Source organism: Budorcas taxicolor, chromosome 4 (assembly GCF_023091745.1).
Source record: "Budorcas taxicolor isolate Tak-1 chromosome 4, Takin1.1, whole genome shotgun sequence".
Classification (NCBI taxonomy): Eukaryota; Metazoa; Chordata; class Mammalia; order Artiodactyla; family Bovidae; genus Budorcas; species Budorcas taxicolor.
Window position 1 is genome coordinate 45,089,861 of NC_068913.1, and position 17,103 is coordinate 45,106,963.

Here is a 17,103-nt window from a genome sequence, read left to right on the forward strand (position 1 = left end):
TATTTTAACATTTCAAAAATTAGAGAACATGCTATGTCAAATGGAGTTACTGTTTCAATGCTAGAGGTTTTTTTTTTTTCTATTTTTCTTTCTTGTGGTTCATAAAAGAAAGGTGTATCTTAGTGGGATTTTAAATTTGATGAACTACATTATATACCAGATATTGACAAGATCTTAGCACCACTTGCACTGAATCAGAAAGAATAAGTAATAGTTGAAAACTGTATCAGCCTTTAACCTTAATAGCTGAGTAGGAAGTTGGTCATAACTTCTTCATCAGCTGGATAATTCCCGTATAAGTAAGTATTTCTTTCCTTTCCTGTTTTCTCCTCTTAGTGAAATAGAAGAGGGTAGATATAAGTTCTCTGCACAGAAGTTAAATAAGCAGGGTGACAATATACAGCCTTAACGTACTCCTTTTCCTATTTGGAACCAGTCTGTTGTTCCATGTCCAGTTCTAACTATTGCTTCCTGACTTGCATATAGGTTTCTCAAGAGGCAGGTCAGGTGGTCTGGTATTCCCATCTCTTTCAGAATTTTCCAGTTTATTGTTATCCACACAGTCAAAGGCTTTGGCATAGTCAAAAAAGCAGAAGTAGATGTTTTTCTGGAACTCTCTTGCTTTTTCCATGGTCCAGCAGATGTTGGCAATTTGATCTCTGGTTCCTCTGCCTTTTCTAAAACCAGCTTGAACATCTGGAAGTTCATGGTTCACGTATTGCTGAAGCCTGGCTTGGAGAATTTTGAGCATTACTTTACTAGCATGTGAGATGAGTGCAATTGTGCGGTAGTTTGAGCATTCTTTGGCATTGCCTTTCTGTGGGATTGGAATGAAAACTGACCTTTTCCAGTCCCGTGGCCACTGCTGAGTTTTCCAAATTCAAGGGGACCCAACCAGTCCATCCTAAAGGAGATCAGTCCTGGGTGTTCATTGGAAGGACTGATGCTGAAGCTGAAACTCCAATACTTTGGCCACCTGAAGAGTTGACTCATTGGAAAAGACCCTGATGCTGGGACGGATTGGGGGCAGGAGGAGAAGGGGACGATAGAGGATGAGATGGCTGGATGGTATCACCGACTAGATGGACATGAGTTTGAATGAACTCCTGGAGTTGGTGATGGACAGGGAGACCTGGCGTGCTGTGATTCATGGGGTCACAAGGAGTCGGACATGACTGAGCGACTGAACCGAACTGAACTGAGATATAAGTTCCCAGGTTTATTGTGTTTTTCTAAACTGTATTTTTGTCTCTAGACTGTGAGCTCTTTGGGTACTGTATTCTACATCCCTGGTTCTGAATTTTTTGCATGTATTGGAATCTCTTGAGGAGCTTCTGAAAAATCCATTATCCTCCCCTTCTTCCTAAACATTCTGATTCCAAGGTCTAGGATGAGACTCAAAGAGCTGTATTTTTTATCCTGGGGTGATTATAATTTGCCTCAAAGTTTGAGAATCTCTGGTTGATGTGTTTGGAACTGGCCCGTCACTGAATTTTTCCTTGACTGTAGAAACTCTGATCTCAGCAATGTGGCCAGGGCTGCATTTGGTAGAAAAGACTGTAGTCTCGAGAGACTGACAAAAGGCAGAATTCTGACATCACATTGTTTCCTATGCGGCAGGCACGCAACGGCAGAACTTGCACTGGTAGTGGCCCTGATACCTGTTTCTGTTTGGGATGTTTTTGTAGCTGTGCCACATAAAATCGGACGCATCATTGATGGGAGTCCCGCAGATCGCTGCGCCAAGCTAAAAGTGGGAGACCGGATCTTGGCGGTGAACGGCCAGTCTATCATCAACATGCCTCATGCAGACATCGTGAAGCTCATCAAGGATGCGGGCCTTAGTGTCACCCTTCGCATCATTCCTCAGGAGGGTGAGCGCCTGACCGGGGTCCCGGAGCTCACCTGGCTGCGGTCAGGGATATCAGAATGTCCAAAGTTGTTACCCAATTTTGCAAAAAGTAACACTCTGAGGCAACCCATATCCTATTTACTCATTACCAGTGATTCCAAGATCAAGCTATATGGTATTATAGATAACTAGTGTGAATCCCAAGGCACCGGGTTATTCAGTCATTCCCTTTGGTCCCTGGAGTATTGTTTTTATGGTTGTATTAAGCCAGAACCCATTCAACAGAGATGATAGAGTTACAAATCTGAAGGAAAAAAAAAATTTCATGTTAACACTTGAGCTCTGGAGGATTCTTCAAAGTCAGATTGATTTTGAAAAGCTTTAGGAAGTTTTGTGGTATAAAGAGAGCTCCTTTAGAAAATGTTGCATCTGATAAGAATTTTAAATTCCCACCTAGCCTTTTGAAATTCTCTGTACAAGGACGCCCCCCTGAGGCTTGAGGTGTCGTAAGCCTCACAACCTACAGCCATGACGTAAAGAGCAACGAAATTCTGAGCATAAATTCACCACCAATTCACTATTTCCAGACACAGTGGGTTCATTACTAGTTTGAGGCTGCTAACTCAGTGCTGATACTTGAGGATTCAGTCTTCGGAGCTCACAGGTGACTGGACCACAGTGTCCCACATGCAGAGGGATGGGCTCAGTCACCTTGGACCCCTCTGGTTTCTCCATCTCCTGATTTCATCTGGGACTATCTAACAAGCAGGCATCAGGTAGCTGCCTGACTCTAAATATAAAACAGCTGTCCTCAGCAGAGATGATCTTGTCCCACCAGGGGGCATTTGGAGATGCCTGGAGACCTTATTGGTTGTCATGTCTGGGGTGGGGAGGCTACTTCTCTCCAGTGGGGAAAGGACAAGAATGCTTCTCCATACTCATCCTGCAGAGCACACGACAGCCCACCACAGCCTGGAATCATCTGGCTCCAAGTGTCCATAGTGCCAAGGCTGATACAGGTGGAAAATAAATTTTTAAATGTAGGGTGGGAGCAAAGAAAAAGGAAAGTGGTTTATAAGGGAACATTAATATATCACTTTTTTGTCACCCAGGGGAAAAAATAACCATTTTAACCTGTTATATGCAGACAACATTATGTATAAAATATTCAGTAGAAGTCAACTTCAAGCAAAATTGGTTGCAAAAACCTGATTTGCTTCCCCCTTTTCCTGTATGAAATATGTCTCTACTGCTCTTAGTCCAACACAGAGAGATAATTTCAGATAAAAATTTGATGCTATAACAAGAAAGACCAAGAAGCAGTTTTAACAAAGAACAACTTATTAACTTTCCTCTGTCGAATGTTCTTTCTGGAGAACCATGGAGTACAGAGAGGGTTATTAGGAAATAAGACTAACAAGGAACTGAAGAAAGGATTGTGAGAAGTGTTTTGTTTTCTTGTGGTTAATTCCTTATCCAAACTTTAGGATACTGGTAGGACTTCTCATTACAACCAAAATGTAATGGCTAAAATGCTTTGCTTCAGCAAGTAATACTAGAACAAGTAGAATATGTTTTAGAGTCCTTTGAATTATTTTTCGTACTTTTAATATTTTTTATTGTAATCTTTTCTTCTGACAAAAGATGAGAGATTCTTGTTCATAACCTTGTTCAGCAGCCTTATCATTTATGAAAGAATACTAATTATAGGAGAGTATTAGAACTTGCTAAGTTTAAGCTGTTATCTTAAAGCCTAACAGAAACTAGAAGAACCATAGCCTTGAGTCATGTGAGCAGGCAGAGGAACCATCTCTGGCCACCTCTTGCCCTTTATCAAATGCCAACCTGACTTCCTTTGCCTCTTTGGTTTCCTACTGCAGAACTCAACAGCCCTGCTTCAGCACCCAGCTCAGAGAAGCAGAGCCCCATGGCCCAGCAGCACAGCCCCCTGGCCCAACAGAGTCCTCTGGCCCAGCCCAGCCCGGCCACCCCCAACAGTCCTATTGCCCAGCCAGCTCCGCCTCAGCCACTTCAGCCTCAAGGACATGAAAATAGGTAAAGTTTCCTCTGTTTTTTCTAATTCTGAATAGTGAGAGAAGTATAAGGAGAGAGTTTGGGACAGGACAGAATGCAGGCAGGAGAGAGATTTTCAAAAAGTAAAAATTACCACGTGCACCTTTGCATGATTTCGAGATTCTGTATATGTTATAAACATAGTTTCGTTAGCAAATGTAGGTGTTTGTCCTTCACAATAAGAGAAGCTTTGCTGAGTAAACAGTGCATGATTGCAGATAAGTAAGGGGTTAACTAGCTGAAGAGCGCATTAAAGAGAGTAATATATACACAGTATTCAGTGGCATATAGTAAGGCCCTTTGGCAGGAGGGAGCATGCAAGCATGAGGGAGGAAATTAGGCCAGTGTAGGGGGTGAGGAAGCAGGCGCATGGGTTGGGGGGACCCACCCTAAAGGGTCCTATAGTCATGTTATAGATTCTGATCTTTATCTTAAGTGTAGCGAAGAGGTTTTTGCAGGATTTTAAGCTTAGGACTGACATCCTTGGATTAGCTTTAAAAGGCAAGACTATCTCTCAGTTGGCCCCTTAGAGAGCAGACTGGAGGCTGATCAAGATGAATATGGTTAGATGTGGCCACCATGTCCACCAAGTCACTGATGGCCCAGAGAATAACGGTAGCATGGAGGGGGAAATGCTGAAGAATTTGTGAGCATGAATATAAGTTAGTGTTTTCACTGCATTTTACCTTATGTCCACCTATCCACAGTCTAATGAGATCCTTCCGTCTCACATCATGAACAAATGTGATCAGGTGCTATGAACTTCCAGAATAAAAGGATGCCATAGAAAATCAATGCTGTCTTCTATTGAGACTTGTGTGTAACACGGAGCCTGAACTAGGTGGAGCCATTAAAGAAAGAGATAAGGACATATTCCCATGTTGTTTTCACCCTTTCAAAGGAGAAAAATAGAACAACCCACAGGAATATCTCTGAAAACAAAACCCTCACTGGTCCTTTTTGTGATTCTAATGTTTTCTGAACATCTGCTACCCATCTCCTGCCTCCCCTGTTAGTGAAGATGAAGTGAGACCCAGTTTTTGAGTCCCAGAACTCTCTAGGTTTATCACTCAGAATGTTGCAAAGCAAATATTTCCCTGTGCCACAAGTGTTCTTTCCATGAAGCCCAGTCCTATTCTGATTTCTCCCATTTCCTTTCTTAGAGAAGTCAATGTCTGGTGTCCTCTGCTGTTTATGGTTTTAATATAGTCCAGAGAAGAACAAAGACTAAGCCCCAGAGAGTAAATGATACAGACGCAAGAATCCGAGCGTCGATAAGAGGAGTATGTCCTGGCTGCCTCGGGAATAAGCCCCCAGTGTGCTTGCTTTCACCGTGTATGCTTTGGACAGATCACACTGACTTTCCCCGGGATTCATTTTAGACTTGGGAGGAGGGATCCAAGTGCTCCTGCAGTTCCTGAGCCGGCTTCAGACGCTGCTGCTTCTTGGCTCTGCCTCTGTCAATTAGCTTCCCAGACACAATTCCATCTTCCCTTTGTGGATTAGACTTTGCTGGAATCAGGCTCTTGCTTCTGGCCTGGGGGTGGGTAATCTCATCGCTGGAGTGTAATAGTTCAGCGGGAGAATGGCACTGGAGAGAGGCCACTGCCCTGTCCCCATCAGCTACTAGTTACAACAGGGACTCAGCCCCTGTCACAGAAACAGCAGCCTTTCGATGTTTTGTTTGTTTGTTTTTTGCCTGACTTCAGGATAAAATATTTCCTAACTCTGGGATTAACAGATTGATCCAATTTGTTTTATAGATTACTAACAGATATACCCAGGATTCTTAGCTGTTTTTGCTTCAGTAATATTAAATGTCTGGAACGTGCCCATTCCAATTCTAGGGCCCTTTTCCTGAGACTCATGTTTCCTGGCTTAACTTTTTGATTGCTATTAGCCAGATCTTTTCCAAATGAATGAAATAATTCTAAAATCTTACAGAACCATTTTTCTAGCTTCATTTCAAGATGTTCATGGTATCAGAGAGAAACTGCCTTTTTCTAGATCAGGCTACAGATGTCTGCAAGGCAACTTGTATGCCAAGCACAGTATGAATTTCCTATTAGTTCATTTGTACAAGTGCCCACCTACATGTCAAATTGAGCCAGTTTCCATGTTGAAGTGAGATAAAATAAAATGACAATCTGCTTGCAAATTTTCTTATATGAGTTAGAAGAAGTGAATATTTTACCCTGTCTTATTTACTCTTGAATTGGCTTTCTCCTGACATTCTGCACACCTCTATTCACTTCTCTCTTAACATCCTTTTAGTGTGTGCTCAGGAAACAAAATAATTTTGATATGAACATAAGCAAAACATTGTTCAAGGAGAAGCATTTTTTGAAAACAACAAAGACCCCTTGTGTAATATATTCAAAAACTAAGTATAAATAGCAGAGTTCACCTTCCCAGCAAAAGCAATCATTATTTACATGTCTTAAATATCAAGGTCAGTGGAAAGCATTTGAAATTGACTTCTTTCAGAGACTTTGTTCACTCATTGCTGAAGGCTGGAAGCAATTCTTGAAAGGCCCACGTGAGGCAAAATCCCACCATAATATCCCCTACCACATGAGCAGCATTTTTTGATTCTGGAACTTATACCATAAAATTCTCCTAGAATTTACCATTAGCAATCTGGTTTTATCATCTCTAAAGTCTCTTTAATAATGTAATTACTAGCTACAAAGAGTTATACTAGTATACAACCTACAAGGGTTATCCTTTCATAAGTAAGGGAACTACCATCAGTAAAAGAAATATCAATAACCTCAGATATGCAGATGGCACCACCATTATGGCAGAAAGTGAAGAAGAACTAAAGAACCTCTTGATGAAAGTGAAAGAGGAGAGTGAAAAAGTTGACTTAAACTCAACATTCAGAAAGCTAAGATCATGGCATCTGGTCCCACCATTTTATGGCAAATAGATGGGGAAACAATGGAAACAGTGACAGAATTTATTTTTTTGTGCTCCAAAATCACTGCAGATGGTGACTGCAGCCATGAAATTAAAAGACACTTGCTCCTTGGAAGAAAAGCTATGACCAACCTAGACAGCATATTAAAAAGCAGAGACATTACTTGCCAATGAAGGTCTATCTAGTCAAAGCTATGGTTTTTCCAGTGGTCATGTATGGATGTGAGAATTGGACTATAAAGAAAGCTGAGTGCCAAAGAATTGATGCTTTTGAACTGTGGTGTTGGAGAAGACTCTTGAGAGTCCCTTGGACTGCAAGGAGATCCAACCAGTCCATCCTAAAAGGAAATCAGTCCTGAATATTCATTGGAAGGACTGATGCTAAAGCTGAAACTCCAATACTTCAGCCACCTGATGTGAAGAACTGACTCATTGGAAAAGACCCTGATGCTGGGAAAGATTGAAGGCAGGAGGAGAAGGTGATGACAGAGGATGAGATGGTTGAATGGCATCACAGACTCGATGGACATGAGTTTGAGTAAGCTCCAGGAGCTGGTGATGGACAGGGAAGCCTGGCATGTTGCAGTCCATGGTGTCGCAAAGACTCAGACATGACTGAGCGACTGAACTGAACTGAAGTAAGGGAACTCTTAAGAGACTTTGAAAAATAATAATAATCCTAAATTTTCCTTAAACTGTTTCACAAATTCAGAGTAATAACTTTTGCCCTAACTAGTATATCATTCACTTAAAAGTTAGCAATACTCATAAAAATTTGTGTATTTTTCTTATTAGAGAATTCTTCAGTGTGTTGTTCAACGTAAAATCCTGACACATGGCATTGTCGAATGAAATTTGAATGCTGAGACGCAGGCTTGGATGGCAGCTGTTACAAGTTCTAACTGTCCCTATTTCTAGGCTCTGGGGAGACGCTTAACATTTCACCCTCTTTTGCTGTACTTCATGACACATCTGGTTGGAAAGGAAGCTCATAATGGATATTTCATACCAGCACCACAGAGATAATGAAAATAAAGTGACTGTGCTATGGCTTAAAACAACGTGACACCTAAACCATCAAGCAAACGATTTCTAGAAAGGAATCGACACTGCCAACGAATGTCACCGTCTAATTCCTTTTGTTTAATTCATGTATTTGCATAGTTAAGTGTCTTTTGCAAAGCGTCTTTTAAATAATTATGTTCTCAGCATGCACACTCTCAGTAGGTGAATGGACAGCTTGCTGAAGTATAAAGCGAAGCTTGAATCATGCATCTTGCAAAAGCAGAGTGTCACTTCTGTTAGTTAAGCAACTAATGGGAACTACTTAAGCCTTCGTTAAAATAACTGCATTGCTAAACCCCTTCCAAGCCCCAAATAAAAACACATCTATTGCCATTTCCTGTCAGTGTGTCCTCAACAAATCTTAGATTACACTAATGGCAGTTGTTCAGGGGAGTCATTCTTTAAAATGTTTAGTACTCATCAGACCATAAGTCAGTTAAAAACAAATAAAACCAGAACTCATCTAGTCTTAGATGGTGAGAGGTAAAAATTCTGCTGGTTTTGAACCCATTTTCCTGAGATATTTGAGTTTTTCCTTGTTGCTAAACATTTTCTCAGATCCTCCATATTAACTCTAGATAAAATTATTATTATACAGAATGTATTTTTTAATCAACCTATATCCCAAAGTAGCTCATTATGTAGAACACTGTTCTGGCAATTGGCAGTGAACTATAGAGTTCAGTAGCCTCTACACATGGTAATAATTTTTTTGCTTTATCTTATTAATGATCCCATAACGGTAGGCATTGACTTCTTCAGCCCTTTTGGGACCTGGAAACTCCTCATTTTAGAGCAAGTTGGATCTACAAAACAGAACTAAAAAACTAGTTTTGGCCTCTTTTGCAAAGAGTCGGACATGACTGAGCAACTGAACTGAACAGTGACTTTCTGCCTGATTTGTAGTTAGTGATTATACTTTACTTTCACTCCCTTAACCTCTGTAAGATACTCAAAATTCTTCAAGCTAACAGGTTAAACTAACCTTTAATTAGATATTTGTAGGGCTTCACTGGTGTCTCAGATGGTAAATAATCCGCCTGCAGTGCAGGAGACCTGGGTTTGATCCCTGCATTGGGAAGATCCCCTGGAGGAGGGCATGACAATCCTCTCCAGTATTCTTGCCTGGAGAATCCCCGTGGACAGAGGACCCTGGTGGTCTAAAATGGGGTCACAAAGAGTCAGACACGACTAAGAGACTAAGCGCACAGCACAGGGTATTTAGAGATCACTTAAATTGTCTTTTCATGAAGTAATGAATGCTGTATATGTGTGTGAGAGAGAGAGAGAGAAAAATTCAAGGAGTTTACTGATATTAAGACAATCTGCTATTTGGGTATGTATAATCAAGTATGTGAGTTAAGCTGCAGGGGCACAGCTTTTAAACAGCCAAGTCAAAGAAGGTGGTCTATAAAGTTCTGATTGACCATCACTTTTACTTTGATTTCTTAAGTGGCCAAGTAAAAAGTTGGCCATCACAAAGTTCTGACTGACCGTCACTTTTACTTTGATTTCTTAAGAGGCCAAGTGAAAAGTATATAATATGACATTTGTCAAAGATTTTAAAATAATGCTTATCACTTATTTAATCTTTTAGTAATCCTGAATATGCAAAAGAACCACCAATAGGTGTGGCCTGTACATGCTTGGAGGTCCTAAGATTATTATAATCTCTTTAGAATCCTGAGATACCAAAGCAAGTATCATTTCCATTCATCTAGTTACAGGTCAGAAGTAAAAGCGAGGCAAGATGTGAAACCGGACATCCGACAACCTCCATTCACGGACTACAGGCAGCCTCCACTGGACTACAGGCAACCCCCAGGAGGGGACTACCCGCAGCCCCCACCCTTGGACTACAGGCAGCCTCCGCTACTGGACTACAGGCAGCACTCCCCAGACACCAGGCAGTTCCCTCTGTCAGACTACAGGCAGCCCCAGGTACCTCAAAGACCCCACTACGTTTATTTCATTTTTCTAATCAGCAGACCTATAATTCTCTTATTTATGGTGCTCAGCAGCAATGAATGAGAAAATTCAGAGAGATAATACCACTGAGGCCTATGTGCAGTAGTTACATGTTTTCCACATAAATGGTAAGAACTAAAGTCCACAAGCTACGCAGCAGTTCTTTTAATGACCAAGGAAACTGTTCTGATCTGCTCAAACCTTTGGAATTTTGTCTTGAAGTCAGATTACTCCTCACGATATCTTGTCAGTTGGATCACAGTAACTATGAGAGAGGAGAACAGAGGGACTGAGCGCAGAAGCTTCTCTGATATTGAACAGTTGTTCATTCCATTTTCTCCCCAACCCCAAAGGATTTTGATTATTTCACTGTGGACATGGAGAAAGGAGCCAAAGGATTTGGATTCAGCATTCGTGGAGGAAGGGAGTACAAAATGGATTTGTATGTGCTGAGATTAGCAGAAGATGGGCCAGCAATAAGGAATGGAAGGATGAGGGTAAGAATGTTCTTTTTTTATAAAATTGCTTAATTCTGAAAGAAACGCCTATTGTGGTATTGATGCAGTGCTAAAGCCCACTATTAAGCAAACTGACTTGATTTACATGTTGCCTTCTTTCCATTTCACAGTCCAGTATTCTAAAGGTTTGGCCAAACATTGTTTAAGACTTATCTCTCATTTTCTTTCTTATGTCTTCAATTGACAACTCTCAGTATAATGGCTTATGTATATGTTTCTCTAAAGAGCAACTTAAAGAAAATGGACAAAGTAAACAAGTCTAAGAGATACCTTGAAATGCAAATGTGGCTCCATAATCTTTTGTGTGGTTTGAGGATTGAGTTTTCATCTGAGATTGAATCTTTTGAAATTAATTTTTAGCATCATGCTTTTTTCTTCATATGGTTTAGTATTTCTTTGGAAATATTTCTTTTGAGTTGACTGACTTTGGGTTTGATATTGGGTAAAAAGAAGCGGGAGAAAGAGGGATGAAGCTTCTTGGATACATGTTGCCCTTAAAATGGTAGCAGCCAAAAATTTTCCGATTAGAGTGTAAGTTGAGGGTAGATTTTTAATCTAATAGTTACTTTGAGGCATCTAGTTGATGCATAACTAATTCTTCACCTAGGGGTACAAAGCAACACTTGAGAGAAGTATAGAACATTAGTCAGTCTCTCTATAAAATATCATCCAGGAAGCACAAATAAGGGTTAGTTATTATAAGTAAAATCTAGACTTCTTGTCCTCCCTCCTTGCCCGTTAAGTTAATACAGAAAAGCTGTGGTTCTTGAGTTCTAGAGCCTCAGATTCTTCTACTGTTTTACCAACCAATTGCTCCTGGCAATGGAGTGAACCTGTTATTCCTGCCACCAGGTATGCCTTTCCTGTAGTCTCATTTTCGAGTCAGTGAGTCATCCACAGTGCAAAAGTAGAAAGTGCAAATGTGTCTGTTTTCTCCCTCCCTTCACAATCCTTTGACAACTGGGGAGTCTCCAGGGGATTTGAACCCAGGCAAGGCTGACTGCAGGGAATAACAGCCCCTGCCCTGATTTAGCCCCAACCTCCTCTCAACATCTTCTGCATGTGGTTTTAGGATTAGTCTCTACCTGGTTTCTTGGCTCCCAGCTTCCCTAAACAGAAGGGCACTTTCTTAACATGCTGCAAAGCCAACTCACAAGTGGTTCAATAGAACGAAATTAATCTTTGCTGTGCAGGTGAGCACAGCACACCACAGAAGCTGAAGTAAAACGACCAGAGCTCCATGAGAGGGGCCCACCCGCCCCCCCCACCCCCCCGACCAGCCCATGAGCGGATTTTAGAGCTGTGGGCCCCAAAAGGTGGCCACATTTTATAACAAATGGTCTAGTTGACTTTTCAATATATTCAGTTCTCCCAAGGCACAGAAGCCTACATATAGAAGCACTCTTACGTAAAAATGAATATTCTTTCTTGCAGAATTTAAACCAGAGCAGTAGTTCTCTGCTGTGTGGTCCCCTGGCATCCGCTTCCCCTAGAGGGGACATGTTAGTTAGCATCACAACATGGAGCCGCATCTCCTGGATGCGCTTCTCAGAGCCACTGAATCAGAAACTCTAGGGTTGAGGCCACCAGGCTGTGTTTGTCGATCCATCTCCCGATGAATCTGCTACAAGGTGACGTTTGAGAACCACTGAGCTAGAGGGAAGCTGTGGTGACATAGGTGCGGCACAGTGAGGACGTGTGAGACCCAGGCTCTGTTCATTCCCCCTAGATCCTGTCCAGGGAGTTTTCCTGTCCACTGGTTTACCTCAGGTCTCTAAATCCATGTAAACACAGATTTAGAATTCTGTAGACAGGTGCTCAATTTTATGAAAGCTGTTTTTCTTCTGGCAGGTGATAAAAATGAGGCTTCTACCTGGGTTTCGAAAAATGGTACTTTCACTCCTTGTCAACGATTATAAAAATCAGCAATATTTCCTCATTTTCGGTGTCATTTTTATATAGCAACGTATTCTTCCTGTGTACAAGCTGTCCAAAAGAAGTTATTATGGCCAGTTTTAGATATTATGGGTCTTTATTTTGGACTAATATAGACATATATATTTTCTAACATTTAATTCCCAAGGAAAACAAGTCACTTGAGAGTCACAGAAATTCTGTGGATCAGATTTTACTGGTTGATTTTATCTCTGATCTTTAGAATAAGGCTAGGACTTGTCAGGGATGAATGGATGACTTTTTTCTGCTGTTATGGTTATACTTAATATTCAGACTTTTTTTTTTTTAACTCATGGATTCTTACGGCACCAACAGAGAACTTGTCTAGGGTGACAAACTCCATGTCAGGGAAGGAAACTACTTCACCATATAAGTTCAAAAGTACTTGTATTAGCTACTTTGAATTTGATAAATATTTTGTATCTGTAAAATTAAAGATCGGCAATTGTTCTTGATCATAGCACATAATTCAGATTTTATTTTCATATTTGATATCAAATTTCATCACCTAAAGCTAATCTTTTCTACCTTCATTAGTATTTACTAATTAGCAATAATGTTTATTTCACAGATATGTTTAAATTATTTCAATAAGGAATAGGATAGATTAATATTTGCACAACTCAGTGGTTTGATTACTTTAAAATCATGCATAAACTGGATAACAAATAGGATACCAATATGGGAATTTAACAAATAAAAGTAATTAGAAATTCATTTTTCATCTTACTATAACATCCTCCCTTTACACCGTTGTTGCCCAGACCTATATCTGTGTATATATGAATCTGGGCAACAGTGGTAAGATCTACATATTGATACATGTATCTTAAAAATCTGTGCAGATGATCCTTATAAGGCAGCTGCTCATTCCATGGGTATTATGGCTTGGTTTAGAAAGTTCCAAGACCTCTGAGAAAAGTAGGTGAACTGGACATGCATGAGCTACATTAAAAATAAGTTCAAGATGAGAAGCTAGCACAGGTTTTTCCCAACCTTTAAACCAATCAGGCACATTTCTCCTTGTTAATTGTGATTTCTTCACCTTCATTCTTAATGCATTATTGACTAAACATGCTCTTCGTGATCAAGTAATTTTGGAACACAGTGTATAGCTGCCCCCACCTTTTTTGTGATCAGAAATAGAAGGGAAAGTCAGGAAGTATCTGGTAATAGCAGGGTGTCTTAGATGAAACTCAGTACAGTAAAATTGCCCAACTCAGAATTACTACACAAGAGCCGGATGATTCTGAAAAATCATTTCGTTTAACAGTTAATGAATTTCTGTGCCTGAGGATTAGGGCTGTAACACTACTTTTGAACACTGAATTAATACACAGGTGTTAGCCTCTGAACCTGAGACTTTTCCTGAGTGTTTTATGTTAGTCTTGCTTGTAGGACAGTGGTGGTTTGTGCCAGTTTAGTAGTACAGGACTTTGCTGAGATTACAGAGAAGCCAGGTAAAGTGAGAGTCAAAGAAGGTGGCTAGCACCAGTGTGAAAGCATCCCCCCTTAACACAGGGGAGTCTAATAAATGATGCCACAGATAGGGATTTGTAAAGAATGTGCTTAGGCATCTGAGTGACCTCTTGGGCATCCAAGAGAAATGCCAAAGATCTTCTCTCCTCAGGGGTTCTCTCATTGATTTGGTGAGAGACAGGTAGGCATATCCCAAAAGTGGATCCCAGGTGAATTATTTCACTCTAGTCTTTCTGGGCACCTGCAGCAGAGACAGTTATCTTAGCAGAGATCTTTGGCAAATTAGACTGTCTGACTTTCAAATTGATTAAGAAGTACTTGCAAAGAACATGATTTTTTATTTTTTTCTTCTTCCTTGGAAAGTATTATACGCTTACTCAATTTTTTGGTTAAATAAACACTTTTCTTTCCACTTGATAAAACAAGAGTCAGATCAGGCAAGCATCCCGATATTACTTTTCCTCATAAGGTCAATGGATTCCCTCAAAATATGAGAACATACCAAAAGCAAACCACAATCAGAAAGTAGTGAGGAAAATAATGACTCTTTCTGAGGGTCAAATTTACAAGGCAAGTCCAGATACAGGGGAGAGGATAAGAAAATCTTTTTCAGAAGATCAATTTGATGCTTATTTTAAAAGGTTCTAAAAACACCTTTATCAGAAACGTATAACGTAACAATAAATGAATTTAAAGATTTACTAAAAATGTAACTATTTTGATCCCTTCTAAACCTGCAGCCCTACTCTCAATCTCCAGAATAAGCAAACATGATGGAAATGGCAACCCACTCCAGTATTCTTGCCCAGAGAATCCCAGGGATAGAAGCTACAGTTCATGGGGTCACAAGAGTCGGACACGACTTAGCAACTAAACCACCAACAACAACCATTTAACATCAATACCTATGAAACAGGAAGGATTATATCTATTAATACCATATAGAGTTGTTGGGAAAGTGTAAGCAGTTTTTCGGGAAATAGAATTGATTTTTCTTATTAAAACAAAGAAGGGAGGTGTTAATTTATGAGAGACTTATGTTATTGAGAGACTTATACATGAGAATATGTCATGAAATGGAACTTGAATAGCGTAGTGCAATTAGAATAAACACTAAGAAAAACAATGTGAAACATAATTTCATGAATACTGACTTTATTTAAAAAATTAGAGAGTAGCAAGCTTTGACTTTAATTGCTAGCTAATGTTTTAACACTATGTAATAAAAATTAAACACACAAAACAATCTGTAAATGTAGAAAATAAGGGGAATGGGAAATAGAAACATAATCATCTTGTCTGATTGCTCTTCCTCAGTCATTCAAGAAGGGTGACATCAGAAGAGAAACACAAATGACATTCAAATTTCAAGGAAAAGTTTAAGGATTAGAAAATATTAATAATCTGTTTTTAAAGGAAGGCTTTTTACATTTATAAAAGAGTCTAATAAAGTTGAGAGGGATAAAATGTTCATAACTGATGAATAAATCTCTGGTACAAAGCTCTAAGGGACACAATCTAATTAAAAACTGAGTAAAAATAGAAAACAGAGGCAAAGAATAATGAATCTATGAAGTAATTTACTGGTGAAGCTCAGTGAAGCAGAAATCTAAGAAATCAAGAGACTTCTGGAGGGAAGAGAGTGCTTAAATAAAAATCTGAGAGTCAAGTTAGAAGACATCTGAAAAGAGATCAAGTTTGAAAGGTAAAATGTTTCCTTGAATATTTACCTTGAAAAGGTAAGCTATTTTCCTGTTTCCATAAAAGTATAATACGTTCCCTATTCCATAAAATGCTTCTTTTTTATTTTAAAGAAACAATATCACTTTTCGCTTCGCCACTTTAATAACTGGGTAGTAGCTATCTGCACCTACTTAGCATTGCATAAACTTATTTATAAAATGGTTTATCTTCTTCCTGAAACTCATATGTGACAAAGTCAACCAGCAGTGGGCCTTGGGATCACCTACAAAAATTTGTAAGACACAACAATGTGTGAAAAAGATACTGCTTACCCATCATTTTCTTTCTTTTTTAATGAAAAAAGCAACTTCCCTGATGGCAGCTTCTCTTAAATTCATCACCTCTCCTGTGGACCAGACACGGCTAGCCTGTGACTACAGAAAGAAAGTATTCTACTTTATATTGCTTTAATTAAACATAAAACCAGAAGAACATTTCTAACATATGTAATAGGATGAACACTAACAATGATTCAGGCACCCGTGAGCCCTTATCCCAGTTTAAAACAGCAGAACATCCCCAGTCTCCCATGATTCCATTCTCCTCCCACTCTCCAGCCCCCAGAGGTAACCAGCACCCTAAATATTATCATTCCTTCAGGTCTTACCACACATGTATGTACCTCTCAACCATACCATTTAGTTTTGTACACCTAGTGAACTTTACATGAATGAATCTTACTGTACATGTTCTTCTCTGTGGTTTACTTTTATACATTATGTTCATAACACTCATCCAGGTTGATGCATGAAGATGTAAATTATTCCGTGGTATGAATATGCTACAGTCTCCATTAGTTATAAATTGAGAGTTGTTTTCTGTATTAGTGGACACTGGATTTTTTCCAATTTTTTTTTTTTTTTTGCAACTAATACTATCCTTGTATATACTTCCTGCTGCACATATGCACAACTTTCTCTAGACTAGACTATATACCTAGGAGAGCATATATTTAACTAAATAATACAAAGATATTTTCCTAGGTGGTTGTACAGATTTATACTCATAATGGCAATATGAAAGTTTCCCTTACTTTACATCCTCACAAGACTTGTACTTCAGGCTTTTAAATTCTTATTCTGGCAGGTAGAAAATGATATATAAATGCAAATATAAACCTATTTCTTGATTACAAGTAATATTTACTTTATTTTCTTAGGTTTATTGGGCTTTATTTCCTCCCAAATAAAGATATTTATTCATATCTTTACCCCATCTTCTGTTAAATCATTCCGTGTTTTCATATTGATTTTGAGCCAAGTATTTATATGTTCCTGCTGATGGTTTTTCATTGACTGATGTGTGGCAAATATCTTGCTCCACCTTATGGCTTGTAGTTTCACTTTCATTATGATGCCCTTTCATAAACAGAAGATCTTAATTTTAGTGTAATTGACTTAATCAGCCTTTTCTTTTATAATTTCTGCTGTCTGTGTCATCTTTGAAAAATCATTCCCTAAGTCAAATTCTTGAAGACCCCCTACATATTCTTCTAAAAGTCTTATAATTTTGCCTGTTCATATCTGT

At 39.3% G+C, this 17,103-nt stretch overlaps 1 protein-coding gene across 1 annotated transcript in view; it reads left to right on the top strand.

Moving 5' to 3' along the window:
- Positions 1 to 17,103, top strand: part of MAGI2 (membrane associated guanylate kinase, WW and PDZ domain containing 2) — a 1,481,671-nt gene that overhangs the window by 1,338,204 nt on the left and 126,364 nt on the right. The window contains exons 17-20 of the mRNA XM_052638336.1: positions 1,689 to 1,874; positions 3,733 to 3,907; positions 9,634 to 9,853; positions 10,234 to 10,377. Coding sequence (XP_052494296.1) covers positions 1,689 to 1,874; positions 3,733 to 3,907; positions 9,634 to 9,853; positions 10,234 to 10,377 — 725 coding nt within the window. The remainder of the gene's footprint in view (positions 1 to 1,688; positions 1,875 to 3,732; positions 3,908 to 9,633; positions 9,854 to 10,233; positions 10,378 to 17,103) is intronic.